Source organism: Danio rerio, chromosome 9 (genome assembly GCF_052040795.2).
Source record: "Danio rerio strain M-AB ecotype USA chromosome 9, GRCz13ab, whole genome shotgun sequence".
Classification (NCBI taxonomy): Eukaryota; Metazoa; Chordata; class Actinopteri; order Cypriniformes; family Danionidae; genus Danio; species Danio rerio.
In genome coordinates, this window is record NC_141029.1 from 1,869,872 (window position 1) to 1,884,958 (window position 15,087).

General features: G+C 37.5%; 1 protein-coding gene across 10 annotated transcripts in view; it reads right to left on the reverse strand.

The window, feature by feature from the left end:
* Nucleotides 1-13,910, reverse strand: part of hnrnpa3 (heterogeneous nuclear ribonucleoprotein A3) — a 61,664-nt gene extending 47,754 nt beyond the window's left edge. For 7 of the 10 annotated variants that reach the window (XM_087267049.1, XM_087267046.1, XM_087267047.1 and 4 more), the window contains exons 1-11: nucleotides 13,852-13,899; nucleotides 12,632-12,754; nucleotides 10,091-10,237; nucleotides 8,440-8,650; nucleotides 7,232-7,321; nucleotides 6,139-6,192; nucleotides 6,004-6,051; nucleotides 5,336-5,473; nucleotides 4,362-4,505; nucleotides 3,629-3,706; nucleotides 2,786-2,811 (exon numbers count right to left, since the gene is read on the reverse strand). In XM_087267049.1, coding sequence (XP_087123175.1) covers nucleotides 3,645-3,706; nucleotides 4,362-4,505; nucleotides 5,336-5,473; nucleotides 6,004-6,051; nucleotides 6,139-6,192; nucleotides 7,232-7,321; nucleotides 8,440-8,650; nucleotides 10,091-10,237; nucleotides 12,632-12,754; nucleotides 13,852-13,857 — 1,023 coding nt within the window. In that variant the 5' untranslated portion in view covers nucleotides 13,858-13,899 and the 3' untranslated portion in view covers nucleotides 2,786-2,811; nucleotides 3,629-3,644. Of the gene's footprint in view, nucleotides 1-726; nucleotides 910-2,785; nucleotides 2,812-3,032; nucleotides 3,707-4,361; nucleotides 4,506-5,335; nucleotides 5,474-6,003; nucleotides 6,052-6,138; nucleotides 6,193-7,231; nucleotides 7,322-8,439; nucleotides 8,651-10,090; nucleotides 10,238-12,631; nucleotides 12,755-13,851 lie in introns of those variants that run through there. The other 3 variants (XM_087267050.1, XM_087267042.1, NM_001328148.1) reach the window with 3 other exon arrangements.
* Nucleotides 13,911-15,087: the final 1,177 nt, after the last annotated feature.

The following is a 15,087-nucleotide window of genomic DNA, read 5'->3' on the forward strand; positions in this document are numbered from 1 at the left end:
GGCAGCATTTATTAAATATATATATAAAAATGTTAAATTGTTTAATACTTATTTATTTAATATTTATTTATTACTTATACTGTATGTAGTTTCAAATGAAATTATTACTCCTTGTTGCTTTTAATATTATTACCATTAATAATAATAATTAATATTAGAGTGATTTCTGAAGGATCGTGACTGAAGACTGGACTAATGAAGCTGAAAATCACTGACGTAAAGGTTTTCGACAGCACTACCTACTGTGCCACCGCATCGCCCTAGGTGTTTTCCAAAAAAAAAAGAAAAACATTTTTACTGCCTTTTTGTGAACTGCCTTTACATAGAGTATTATTACATACCAATAAAATAAGAATTAAAAAATGTCCTTTCTTTGTTAAACAGCTATAAGGAAATAACTGCATAATTACAATTTCACAAGAGGGCTAATGATTGTGTCTTCTTAATCCTCATTTAATCATAATTGCCCATAATTCAATTTCTTTTCGGCTTAGTCCCTTTATTAATCTGGGGTCACCACAGCGGAATGAACCACCAACTTAACCACCCAGCATATGTTTTACACAGCGGATGCCCTTCCGGCTGCAACCCATCACTGGGAAACACATTTTAGCATATCCAATTAATCTGTATGTCTTTGGAGCACCCGGAGGAAACCAATGCGAACACGGGGAGAACATGCAAACTCCACACAGAAATGCCAACTATGCTTAAACCTTTGAATAAGTGACTAAATTATTATTTTATTCAACTTAAAATGGAATTTTAAGATCAATTTAACTTATAAGATTTTTTTTTACATCAATAAGTAACATTGACTACCTTTAACATTCTCTTCATTTTTGACCCATATAGTTCCCCATCAACAAGTACAAAATGTTCACGGTGGTTCACGGGAGTTCATTTCACCTGAAGGTTCAGAGGAGTTCATGTTAATTATCTGACATACTTTTTTTTCCGAATATATTTATAGTTTTTTTAAGACGCTTAAAGTTCAAACAAATAAATATTATTCCAGCCGTACTATTTATTACTCAGCCAAAAAATATTGTTCTCTGTTAAACAGCACTTAGAAAATAATTGAAACAGAATTAAAATTTCACAGCAGGGAGGATAATAATTGTGTCTTCTTAATCTTCATTTTATTATAATTATTATGATTTATTTATTTATTTATTTATTTACAGTTAGTGAAACCTAGATAGTGAGCAAGTACAGTATAAAGATTTCCAGTGAGAGTTAATGAGTATTTTTGGATCATTTCCTCCACTGTGATGCTTAAATCTTTGAATATGTCACTCAATTATTAATTTATTTTAACGTGAAAGACATTGTATGCAATTTCGCCAATTAAATTCGATCACTTCATGATCAAAAATGTACAAATTGTTACATTTTGATTAGCAAAAAAATAACATATAAATATAATAATAATAATAAAAGTAATATAACAAGTAATTAAAATTGTATTGTGTGTTAAATTATATTATTTGTTGTATTATATGCATTATTTTATGTGCTTTTTGATAGTTTTTACTAATTAAAAAGTAACATTGTTAACTTTTAACATTCTCTTTGTTTTTGACCCATTAACGTTCACCATCAACAAGTACAAAATGTTCACGGTAGCTCACGAGAGTTCATTTCAGACCTGACGGTTCAGAGGAGTTCATGTTAATTATCTGACAGGATGAAACCGCACTTTTCCTGCATGCACGCGAGCGGAAACTCAAACAAGTTTTCACTTGCAGAGTGTTGCATAAATCTCACAAATCAAGTCTGGGTCACATTCCACTCGAACTGAGAGACAGATTAAAGCAGGGGTGTCCAAACTCAGTCCTGGAGGGCCGATGTCTTGCATATTTTGGTTCCAACCCCAATTTAACACACCTGAACCAGCTAATCAAGCTCGATTATCATTATTTCTTTTGGGTTGTGCAGTTTAATTCACAGAATTTCTACAAAGTATGTTGTATACTGTAAACTCGCAGACTTAAATCGCAGATGTTAAATAAGTCTCTGATGTTCCTAGAGTGTGTGTTTCAGCTCCGAATACCACACAAATAATGTTCTCTAACTCTCTGAAACTGACCCTTTTAGGGTTTGATTCTAATTGTGGCGTTTTGGTGACTGTCGCTTTAAATGCAAATGAGATTGTGTTCTTTTTAGAAAGAGGGCGGAGCTATAAATGCCAGTGTGTCAGCATAGTGGCAGATTCAAAACAAGACTATCGTCCTATGCTAATGGGGAGGAGATAGTCCCTAGTAGGCGGGGCTTTCCCCCTCTGATGACATCATACAAAAGGAGAACGTGAATCGAAGTGTTTCTGCAGACTGATTTTATCAAGTGTGATTACAACTAATAAAATTAATACATTCTGACCATTAGAAGCTGGCTATATTCACACATTGCTGACACACAACTGTGTTTAAACCCCTCATAAAGGTGATCTTTACATAATAGGTGCCCTTTAACTACATAATAACCCTTACTAGTTAGTTGGGAGTGCAGTGGGTAGTATTTAAATATATCTATTTAGTCACGTCGTGTTTGGTGTGACAGACAAATTGTTTGTCACTGCAATTTCGTCATATCGAATGTAGCTAGGACACCATGAAATGTTCAAACATATTAGCTATTATTATAATGTGTATGTGTTCATATACTGCCATATATATGGGTCTGCAGGAGGACATGCTGAACAAATCCACATTTACTTGTACTTTACTTAATCTCACCCATACAGAGTCACATTACAAACAAAAAGGTGTGATGAGTAACTTACTGTAGGTCCGACGCTGCTTTTCCCATCTGTAAATGAAGCAGAAGTGTTACTCTTACCTGCTCCAAACCCCTCATACTCACTTCTGGGTCTCTTACTAGCATGGCTTTCTGCTAGTCTTCCTCTCAGCAAATCAGATGCTAGCTTTCTGGACACACACACACACTGCCTGGTCCAGTCGAAACCCAAAACCTCCACAACACGCGCACAGGACGCTGCACTTTCAGACTCAATGACGCACTATACTTGGTTAGGCAATTTACTACACAACTTTATTTCAACTGCTTTCTTTTTTTCAATAGTCAAAATAGTTAAACAATCTAGACGTCTATATCTTTACAGGATTAACATGCCCTCAGGTCTGATCAAGTCTACTCTGTGCCATAAACAACACATGTAATGTGCGCTAATCTATAGATGTATAAAAAAACACACGTGACAAAAAATAAAATCACATCACTGTCTTCGAGTCAACTCAAAAATATAAAACCAAACGATATACTCAGGGCCACAACATCACAACAACTCACAACTCTGTCTACAGTTAGTTTGATAACATAATATTGGTTTTACGCTCAACAAAAGTCACAAGGGAAGAAGAAGAGCACAAAGAAAAGCGAATGTCCATTGGCTAGTTTCTGGAGTGTCTGACTACACTCTCTGATGGCTAACGGTAAACACCACAGTAAACACCACTGTTTCTCAGTTAGCTTTTCTTTCCTCTCAACCCTCTAACTGGGGGTCTGAGGCCTGTTGAACAGACACAGGGTGAAACATCACAAGTCATCCTGTGTTATGCGTCTGCCGAGGCTGTGTTTTGCTTTCCAGTGGTGGCGCTGAACTTACCACTCCAATTAATCTGCTAATATCTCCTGGAGCCGTAACCTCCGCCTCCGCCTCCGCCACCAGAGCCGTATCCTCCACCTATCAGAGCAATGACAATGATCAGGATTGAGTGTTAGGGTAGAGTATCGAGAACCTGTTCCATTTTAGAACCTGTTCTAAATTTCAAAGAACAGGCATTCTAAATGATGCGCGCATTTAGATCAAAGACTGTAGAATACACAAACGTGTCACTCGTATAGTTTTGAATGGGAAAAAGTGTAACAGTCAAGGTACAGTCTGTCTCTCTAAATACACATCACATGACAGCAACCACTGAAATGCCCACAAACTTGTAAACAAAGAGTCTCTGTCATTTCTGGAGGAGAGTCGCCATCAAGACCAATTGTGAATTACTTCAGAAGAGCAGCGCAATCGGACGATCATTATTTAGATGATGATAATGTGTAACACTGGCATAAATGAGGTTGGTGTCGTGATCTCGTTCCTTTCGCGAGCACATGAGCTCGGGCAACCTAAAAAATATGCTGATTTTGTTTGATTTAAACGTTAGGAAACAGAACTTATGACAGACAGAATTTGTGGACATTTTTTTCCTATTTCTGCAATTTTTGTGAAAAAAATTGAATTCAATAAGCAGAATCGTAATTGCTAAAATTAAAATTAATAAAAAAAATAATAATTGAGTGCAGTGAGCTCTGATGTGAAATGCTGAATGCCGAATTCATTTACGTACCTCCGTAAGGTCCAGAGTTTCTCCCACCGAAGTTATTTCCCTTCATGGGGCCAAAGTTGGATTGCTGTCCTCCGTAATTCCCAAAGTCATTGTAATTTCCTCCTCCCCCTCCACCGCTGCTGCCTCCACCACCACCAAAGTTACCTGCAGTGAAGGTACAAATTCAGGTAAAGAACTAATGTATTTTAGCCCTAAGGTAGATAAGGGATTCTCAACCAGATTCTCTTTACTTATTCACTTATTATATAAAAATACAAATTAAAAAGGTTAAAATTGAGCAGTTTTGAGCCTCTTTGTTTCTAAAAAGACTCAATGGTTCAGAACAGTTTAGAATAAAGCATAAACCTGGCTGGACACAGAGCTCCTGTGAACAGAAACTGGCAATGCTTGTCTCGCCTCTGAGCTCTTCTGATTGGTCCACTGCTGTGAAACTGACAGTGATGAGCTGTGCTGCTTGTGAAAGTTTAAGTTTTTTTTTTACTTAACACGGCGTCTAAAAAATGCAGCACTCGCAAAAACTGCTTCAAAAGATGCAATATGTGAGTGTAAGTGCGCGTTTGCATTTAAAAACAAAAGAAAAGTAGCGCATTGGAAACAAACAACTCCTAAGAGGAAATGGAAGCTGTAAGTGGGCCTTGCAAAATTGAACAGAGAAAGAGGTGAGAAGCGACCCGAAGTAAAAAAGGTAAGAAATCTCTAATGTAGAATATTTCATGCATTTTGTTCTCTATTTTTATTTTAATAATTTATCACTTTTCAATTGATTAATTTATTAATCCCTCCATTTATACAAAAATCGCTGGGATTAGGATTTTAAATTAACGTTAGATTATTTATTAAAAAAAAAAAAGGACTTGATGAGTTTATACCATTCTAATATGGCGGCGTATACACTATTTCTCCATTTATTTCTGTCCAAACAGGTTTCTAAAAGTTCATTTTGCATCATAGGTGCCCTTTAAAACATAACACACCTCCAAAATTTCCTCTATCATTGTAATTGTCAAATCCACCGAAGCCTCCTCCACCTCCCTGGTTGCCATATCCTGGACCTCCACCGTATCCTCCGCGGCCGCCTCCATATCCACCAGGACCACCACCATAGTTGCCGCCTACAACCACAGACACATCAGTCTGACCTTCAGAAAATATCGCTGGGTGTGTTTACACGGACACCAATACTCCAATTTTAATACAATTAAGACAATACTCTGATTAAGACAATGTAAACAGTGATTTTTGATAACCTTAATCTGATTAAAGACATAATTAAACTAAATAGAAATTAAATTCAGACATGTGCAGTACATTTATTTTAGTGACATTATTGAAGTGCAGTAAATGTAGCAAAAAGTCCTACAAAACGGTAATAGTTTGATTAAAGTGTTTACAAGTCTGCACTGCACTTCAATAATAATAGGAATACTCCATTTACTCCACTGTCTTAATTCGATTTCTGTGTAGTTCAATTATGACTTTAGTCAGATTAAGGTCATCAGAAATTGCTGTTTACATGGTAGACTCTTAATCAGAGTATTGTCTTAATCAGATTATTAATGTCAATGTAAACATACTCAGTTATTGGTGATCTGTCCCTTTAAGAGAGTATAATTATATGTTAATATAACAATCCTGTTCTTACCAAAGCCGTTGTATCCATCTCCTCCTCCTCGTCCTCCTCCATAACCACCTATTAGAAATAAATTTTCACCATAGCGTTATTTACACCTGAGCAGCAATTTATATGAGCTGCAATCCACACACAGGATCATCTCACCTCTGCCAAAGTTTCCTCCTCTGCCCGTAAAATTACCACCACCTCCACCACGGTCTGACAACAGAAACACACACATATATGACCATCCCAAACTGGACAGCAGGATATCTCTTAAAGGCACAGCATGTGATTTTCTCCATTAGAGGGTGTGCATTCACAACAAACAAATGAGTGTGGACTCATGGGAGTTGTGGTCTTCATCATACAAAATAAACACTGCTATATTTGGAGTTGTGGTGTGTCTACTAAGATTTTTTTTTTGCTCTATCATCCAATTCTGTCAACTTTGAGTATCCAAAATATACTGAATCTTATTTTTTTGCCAGTGTTGACTCTTTCCGATTCCAAACTGGGCCATAAATGATGTCAAACAGCTGTCTCTGTTTTCCCCATCCACACTGACATGGAACATCAGCTTTTTAAAACCAAAATGGCTTCTTAACTGTTTCCAAAACGCTCCATATTCAGGGCTGGAAAACTCTGGCGAAGTGTGGAAGGAAGGTGTATCCATAAAAAAACTTAAACCTTTTAAAACTAAAACCTTTTAGTGTAAACGTGGCCTAAATTGCTACTGTTTCCAAACCTAGGATTAAATAAACACACACACACACACACACACACACACACATTGCTTCACTAGTTAAAACTGCTTATTTCTCTGCATTTGAACATTCACCAAAACATTTGGGATAATATAAGTACATAAGTCAGCAAAATATAAAACCCTTTACTAGTGATTTTAATGGAAATACTCAAATATATTGCGCCTTTAATACCTATAAACACATATATAGAACATGTCGCCACTGGCTTGCTTGGTTTGGGACTTGTAGAGTTGCGTATTGATGGATTTGATCTTCAGTGTTTGGACATTCAGCAGTGAAAATTGAACCACACTGATATTGAAACTCTGAAAACTGGACTGACACAGTTTCAACCTACTAGAACGTCTGTGTTTAGCTGCTTTGACACAATCTACACTGTAAAAGTGCAATAAAAAATAAAGATAATTTGAATTTAACTGAATACACAGTGACATAATTAAACAAATTATGAAGGGTCTATTGGAGACGATGTGAATAGCTCTACTTACACCTCTGATTGGAAGAGGACTGCATCTCCTGCTTGGGAAGAGCTTTCCTGACTTCACAGTTATGAGAGTTGATTGTGTGATATTTTTGTGCTGATTAAAAAGGAAAAAAATTAAAAAATCACTTAAAAGGCAGAAGTAAAATGTGCGTGCTCAGCTACTGTATCAGACCTGTTAGAACCGGTATGTCTTACATAGTATTAGGTAGTCGACACAACATGACCATGAACAGTTCTACATCAAGATGATGAAACACAGAAATTGGGAATAAATCTAACTTGCTATTTCTTATTTTTTATTACTTAAATGTCAGTATTTTCATGCATTTTTGAGGGTCTTAAAGGATTTGAAAGGCTTTGTTCCTACAATAAAAAAACAGCATTTTTTCAGATGGATTTTTTACGCATCTCTTCACAATCAAAATAGAAATCGAATTATTGATGTACAAGGGGGGCGGCATGGTGGCTCATTGGTTAGTACTGTGGCCTCACAGCAAGAAGGTTGCTGGTTCAAGTCCCGGCTGGGCCACTTGGTGTTTCTGTGTGGAGTTTGCATGTTCTCCCCGTGTTGGTGTGGGTTTCCTCCGGGTGCTCCAGTTTCCCCCACAGTCCAAACACATGCGCTACAGAGGAAATGATGAACTAAATTGGCTATAGTGAATGTGAGTGTATGGGTGTTTCCCAGTACTGGGTTGCAGTTTGAAGGGCATCCACTAAGTAAAACATGCTGGAATAATTGGCGGTTCATTACGCTGTAGCAACCCCTGATAAATAAGAACTGAATGAAAATGAATGAATGTAAATTGATTTAAGACTAGCCTTACGCCTCGCCTCTGAAACAGTTGTGAATGCTAGCGCCTCGTAATAGTTTTGTTTTGCTTGAATTAGATACGAAAAATATGTAATATCTGTTGATTTTAGTATGATCATTACATAAATGAAACACAATTCACAAATAAAACAGTATCTCTGTAGGAAAATGTTAAACTGTAAGAAATATTGTTCGCAGTATTCAATGACAACGTCGAATTTTGCATATTTTCTCAGTATCATGCAGACCTACTGCATGCACACTAATAATTAAAAATAATAATAAATAAAAACATCATAAAATGTTGTTTATTTTTACTTAGTCTTGTAATTTACAGATAAAATATGTATTCTGCTTTGTCTGACTAGCCATTGAAAGTGATCCTTTCCATTCAAGCTTACCAACAATTTTGTCGACGGTGTCGTGATCGTCGAAGGTGACGAAGCAGAATCCTCTCTTCTTCCCAGTCGAGCGCTCCTCCATGATATCGATGGTCTCAATCTTGCCGTAGCACTCAAAGTACTCCCTGATGTGATACTCCTCTGTGTCCTCCTTAATCCCGCCGACAAAGATCTTCTTCACTGTCAGATGAGCTCCGGGTTTATTAGAGTCCTGGATAATGAATGTTCAATTACATCTTCATTATGCAGAGATCTTTATTTCAGAGTGAACTGAGTGTATGGAAGCCTGTTGCAGGGCTAGAAATGTGACCATTTTGGCCGCATATGCGCCCGAAATTGTATCTATGCGACCTCAAAATATATTTGGGAGCATTTGTGCGAGTGCATAAAATTGTTGTGTGCGACCAGGCAGTTTTTACTGCAAAATGTCCACCACATGCGCGGATTTGGGAGACATTCACGCAGAATGCATCTCTGCACTTAAAACGTGAAACGCAGCGCTCAGGAATGGTTTGAAACAGTTGCCATGCCAACTTGCTGCAGTAAACAAAGCCAAGTCAGTAATGCTTGCCCCGCCTTAGCGCTCTTCTTATTGGCCCACCACTGCTCTAGCACTGAAATATCAGCTGTCAATCACTCAGTCAGCGCCTTCTGGGATGACAGAGAGAGCTACTACCGTGAAAAACTGTAAAGCGCTGAAGATGAGAATGAAGATAACACTGAAAGATCTTACTAGTGATCATGTGCTGAATGTTAATCCATTATCTACACTTTTCGAAGAGTGGATAAAAGACTTCCGTTAGCTTCAAGTCCGCTATGAATAGTCTGTGGGATGGAGTTTTCGGGTAACTGTTTTCCACATCTAGCACGAGAGCTTCAGTTTAATCCTTCATATAATCGCCAAATGCTGTTCGCCGTGCAAGTGGCAGCTATATGTCAAACTGAACACCATGTACACCATCGCAAACAGGCTTACACTGAGTCAACTAATATCGCTACTCATAAAAAGACCGGTATTGCTATTAGCATGACGTATGCATATAATAAGGTACAGCATATGTCAAAAGCATCAGTGCAAGATTAGACAGCACCCGTGAGAACAGCACAGTTATACTGTTAACAGATTCATTCATGTCAAGCAGTGTGTTTAGGGCCGATGAGCGCTCCGTGTCTCTTTTGGTCACTCAGTTATGCTATAAAAATCTATTTTCTTGTGATATCGGGATTTCGTCGAGACATATTTTCCTCACGCTTGCATATATATATTTGCTTGTTAGTTTGATTACTGTTGATTTAAAATGCAATAAATATGTTTGTATAAAACTTGTAGTAACGGTGCTTATAATTTGTGGGTGTAACTAAATTTTGGCTGGTGTGCCTACATTTTTAAAGTTAGGAGCACCGATGCTACCAAGCAAAAAGGTTAATTTCGAGCCCTGCTGTTCGTACTATGCACCTTTGCATGTAAACTAATTATTAAAGCTTTACATACTTTACACATTTCAGCTCATGAAAAATGAAAAAACCTAGTGTTGCGTTTATATTATTGTTGAGTCTACATTAACTGACACTAACTAATAAAACCTAATTTTAAAATCTTACTGATGACACTGCATTAGTGTGGAGCTGTGTGATTAAAATAAATGGTCACCTCTCTGGAAACGGCCCGTTTGGGCTCAACCACGCGACCGTCCACTTTGTGTGGCCGAGCTGTCATGGCAGCGTCCACCTCTGAGACACTGGAGTACGTCACAAAGCCAAAACCTCGAGAACGCTTGTTGGCAGGATCTCTCATGACCTGATGAAGGATAAAACAATGATAACATAATCAGCAAAAGTGTGTTTATTACTCTTCTCATTATCTACACACTTATTAACAACTCCTGTATCTCAGGACTGATTCTTGATTCTGATTGGCTGACAGACATGCTCTTGCTAATTGCAAAGTATTGGTCACACTTTATTTTAATGTACAATTCACACTATTAAACCATTATTCAAGCCTTTTAGCTCAATAAACTACTAAAAAGCAGCTTGTTAATGATTAGTAAAGGTAGTAGTGGGTTTATGTATTGGGATTAGGAATGTAAAATAAGATCATAGTTTTTAAGTGATAATAAAATCTTTATATCTTATGCATTTGAACTTGCACTTCATATATAAGTGCACAGTTATAAGTTATATTTATATACATACACTTACTGGCCACTTTATTAGGTACACCTTACTAGTACCTGGTTTTATAATTTTTGCCTTCAAAACTGCCTTAATCCCTCATGGCAGAGATTAAACAAGGTGCTGGAAATATTCCTCAGAGATTTTGCTCCATATTGGCATGACAGCATCACGCACTTGCTGCAGATTTGTGGGCTGCACATCCATGATGCCAATCTCCCGCTCCACCACATCCCAAAGGTGCTCTATTGGGTTGAGCTCTGGTGACTGTGGAGGCCATTTGTGTACAGTGAACTCCCTATGACATAGGGTGTTTCCTGCTGGAAGTAGTCATCAGAAGATGGGTAGTGTGTTCACAAAGAGATGGACATGGTCAGGAACAATACTCAGGTAGGCTGTGGCGTTGACACGATGCTCAATTGGTACTAATGGACCCGAAGTGTGCCAAGAAAATCTCCCCCACACCTTTACACCACCAATGCTAGCCTGAACTGCTGATACAAGGCAGGATGGATCCATGCTTTCTTGTTGTTGTTGCCAAATTCTGACCCAACCCAAATGTGTCAGCAGAAATGGAGACTCATCAGAGCAGCAACGTTTCTCCAATCTTTTATTGTCCAGTTTTGGTGAGTCTGTGTGAATTGTAGCCTCAGTTTCCTGTTCTTAGCTGACAGGAGCGGCACCCGGTGTGGTCTTCTGCTGCTGTAGCCCATCCGCCTCAAGGTTGGACGTGTTGTGTGTTCAGAGATGCTCTTCTGCAGACCTCAGTTGTAACGAGTGCTTATTTGAGTTACTGTTGCCTTTCTATCAGCTGGAACCAGTCTGGCCATTCTCCTCTGACCTCTGGAATCAACAAGGCATTTGCACCCACAGAACTGCCGCTCACTGTATATTTTCTCTTTGTGCGTGAAAATCCAAGTAGATCAGCAATTTCTGAAATACTGAGACCAACCCGTCTGTGCCTAATAAATTGGCCGGTGAGTGTATATAACTGTTAAACATTTAGTTTTAAATAATAAATAATAGCCTTTGATCAGGCATCCTGGGGATTATTTCAACCACTGTTCAAATATAATCATATGATCAATATGTTTGATAGATAGTTCTCTACTTGTTCAGTTAATGATTAAATATAAATAAATAACAGTTTATTTTATAAAACGTCTCTCATGTGAGTGAGTTGGTTCATGTGATTCACACTTCATAACTTCCGTAAAAAAATTTCACAATGCACTGTGGGACTTTTCGTGGACTTTAGTGCACTAAATGTGACAGTACTTAAATATTTACATTTAGTCATTTAGCAGATGCTTTTATCCAAAGTGACTTACGAATGAGTGCATAAAATATCACTAAATAAAGTGTTTACATGTCCTGTGAGGTACTTTGAAATGTGTATTTGTTAATATGATGTTTGACTTAAACTCAACTGAAACATAAAGAGAGGGTGGGGCATACAGTAGCCCCTCCCCTTTAAAAAAAACAGCCAATAGTGTTTGGTTTTTATCACAGCTCTGCCAGTGAGAGTGATTGAGCTCAACCACATCAAATGAAAAGCCAATGAGAAGAAGCGGGCAGGGCATGCAAGACACTAGAGAGCATTTGATTGGTCAGAAGATTTGATGAGAAACTAAAGTAGGAGGTGACGTCAATAAAATTGCTGATGCATTTACATTTATACAATTTATATAAGGTGTATATCTTGTAAAAGTGAATCGTGTCACTGTTTTGGAACAGACTAGTTTAAAGATATCTTTAAAACTAACATTTTAAAAACTCTATTTTGATTTCATGGGAACTTTAAGCCTCATAATTAAATACAAAATGTGCACTTTTTCAGAAAAAGTAGCTCTCCTTTGACCAGGCAGGCTTTAAGTCTATATTATATGCATTTATGTACCTTTTTGGTGTTGGAAAACAGGAGTGGCTTTTAAAGGAATGTTCCTACACAATGCAAGCTGAATGCACTTGGTAATTAAAGCAGAACTTTGGAGAATAAGATGTGAAGGTTTCTCACCACGCAGTCTGTGAGTTTGCCCCATTGCTCAAAGTGAGCTCGTAAACTGTCCTCCGTAGTCTCAAAACTGAGTCCACCAATGAACAGCTTTCTGAGCTGCTCCGGCTCCTTACTGTCGCGACTCTGTTCATGAAAGAGAAAAAAAAATTACACCTTTGACTTTTCATAAATATGCATCACCGGACTGATAAAATGATCCCTGCAGGGCATGCTCCATGTGTTGCATAATGCTGAAGCAATTAAGATAACTGTTTAAATCTGATAATAACACATGACTATTGATTGCACAATATTAACCACAGCTGGATTCTCTGTGTGGGTGTTTTCTGAACGCTGAGAGCTCCAGGGGAAGAGAATGAATGACATCCGGTCACCCTTTTACCAAATTAGGCGAGGATGTATATTAATATTCATGAGGTGAGTGACGCTTTCAAATCAATCCTTCCCAATTGGTTGAAAGACTGACGTTGAAAGGTGGGCGCTGGTCAACTGACCAGTTAGGCTACTAAAAAAGGCCAAAGTTATGAATATTAATAAGGATAAGCGTAATAAGATTCATTAGCCGTGCCTACGCCATAGTATGATTCGCATTTCAGCCGGTTGCTTTCTGTCGAATTACTTCTGAACAAACAGAGGACGTGGAGTTGGAAGTAGTTTCAGATAAAATTAAGGATTACCGTAAAAATTCAGGAAGAGACCGATAATAAACAATCCAACGGCTCGAAGCGTCTAGAATATTCCACACCAAAGTGTACACGCGCCATTTTATTAACGTTAGATGTATTTTCCTTGTTTCCTCCGTATTTCACTTGTTAAAAAAGATTAAATACAGTGAAATATTCAATATGTTGTTGTATTATTAACACGTGTTTAACTTACAAAATCAGGCTAAACATTAGGTTTACGCTGCTGAACAAAACATCAACACGTTATGAAACTGAAGCACGAGTATTCAAAAGAAAAACAATAATAGACTTATTTAAAGAAAAAACATTAGCCTATTCGCCTTAACAGCACGCATACAGTGTATTTATGCTATATTGATGCCAGCATCCACAGCTGTATCCCATTTAACGTTAGCTCGACATCATAACTGCACCACGCAGCATTCTTAACGCAAAAACAGCGTAATAAACTGGCCTAAGATAAGCCTTATCGTAAACACTGCTGACACACATAAAGCAAATTCATTTTAATGTGGGAATATTGATAACAGGTACCTCCATGCTGTAGCTTTTGCGCCCCCTCGCTCTGCACGGCGCCTCACTGAGAGAATAATAATAATGCAGCAGATGTGATGTCACTTTCCCGCCTCTAGAGGCGCTTCAGGACTTTTCCCGCTTTTTATATTTATATTCATTTTTTATTACTGTAAACGATAATATAGATAACAGACGGCTATATAAAGCACAATATCAACAATGTAGTGACATTGACAAAAATAATACAAGATGAAATAAACAAAATAGGCAAAACAGAGAGAAATTCCCTCTATTTTTTCCATGACTGGTGGCTAATTCGCTGCATATTTTGATTAGGCATGGTTGTTATACTGATCTCTGTACTAATTGTTAATTTAAGAAGGTTATTTGAAAGTTTTTAGAAGTATTCCTTTACCATTAATTAATATGTTAAATGATATCTTACTCAAAAGGTTCTTAATTAAGGTAATAAAGATTTTGTTGAAAAGGAATAAATAAGTTTATAAGAAAATATTTTGTATGCTAGCCTGGTCCTATTAAAATAAGATATTTTCCAAACATCTTTATAAAAACCAGTTTTTAAAAAAATCTAATATTTGATCTTTTTTTTACTTCCTCCAAAATATAAAGGAGCCCTACATTTTACCACGATGAATATATGATGTGCAAAGTAGGCCTAACTTCTGATCTTAACTTTTAATGTGAATTGTAATGTTTCACAATATTGCCATAATGATAACTGTTGAACACTTATTTATTCATTGTAAACTGTTCTGGTCTGAGGTAATTTGATAAAAACAGCATAAACTCACCGGCCACTTTATTAGGTACACCTTACTAGTACCGGGTTGAACTCCTTTTGCCTTCAGAATTGCCTTAATCCTTTGTTGCATAGATTCAACAAGCTACTGGAAACATTCCCCAGAAATTTAAGTCCGTATTGACAGGATAGCATCACACAGTTGCTGCAGATTTGTTGGCTGCGCATTCATGATGTGAAACCCCTGTTCCACCACATCCCAAAGCTGCTCTATTGGATTGAGCTCTGGTGACTGTGGAGGCCATTTGAGTACAGTGAACTCATTGTCATGTTCAAGAAACCAGTCTGAGATGATTCACGCTTAATGACATGGGACGTAATCCTGCTGGAAGTAGCCGTCAGAAGATGGAGACACTGTGCTCATAAAGGGATGGTTTAAACTGCAGTAGATCGTCTTGACCATGTCTACATGCCTAAATGCATTGAGTTGCTCT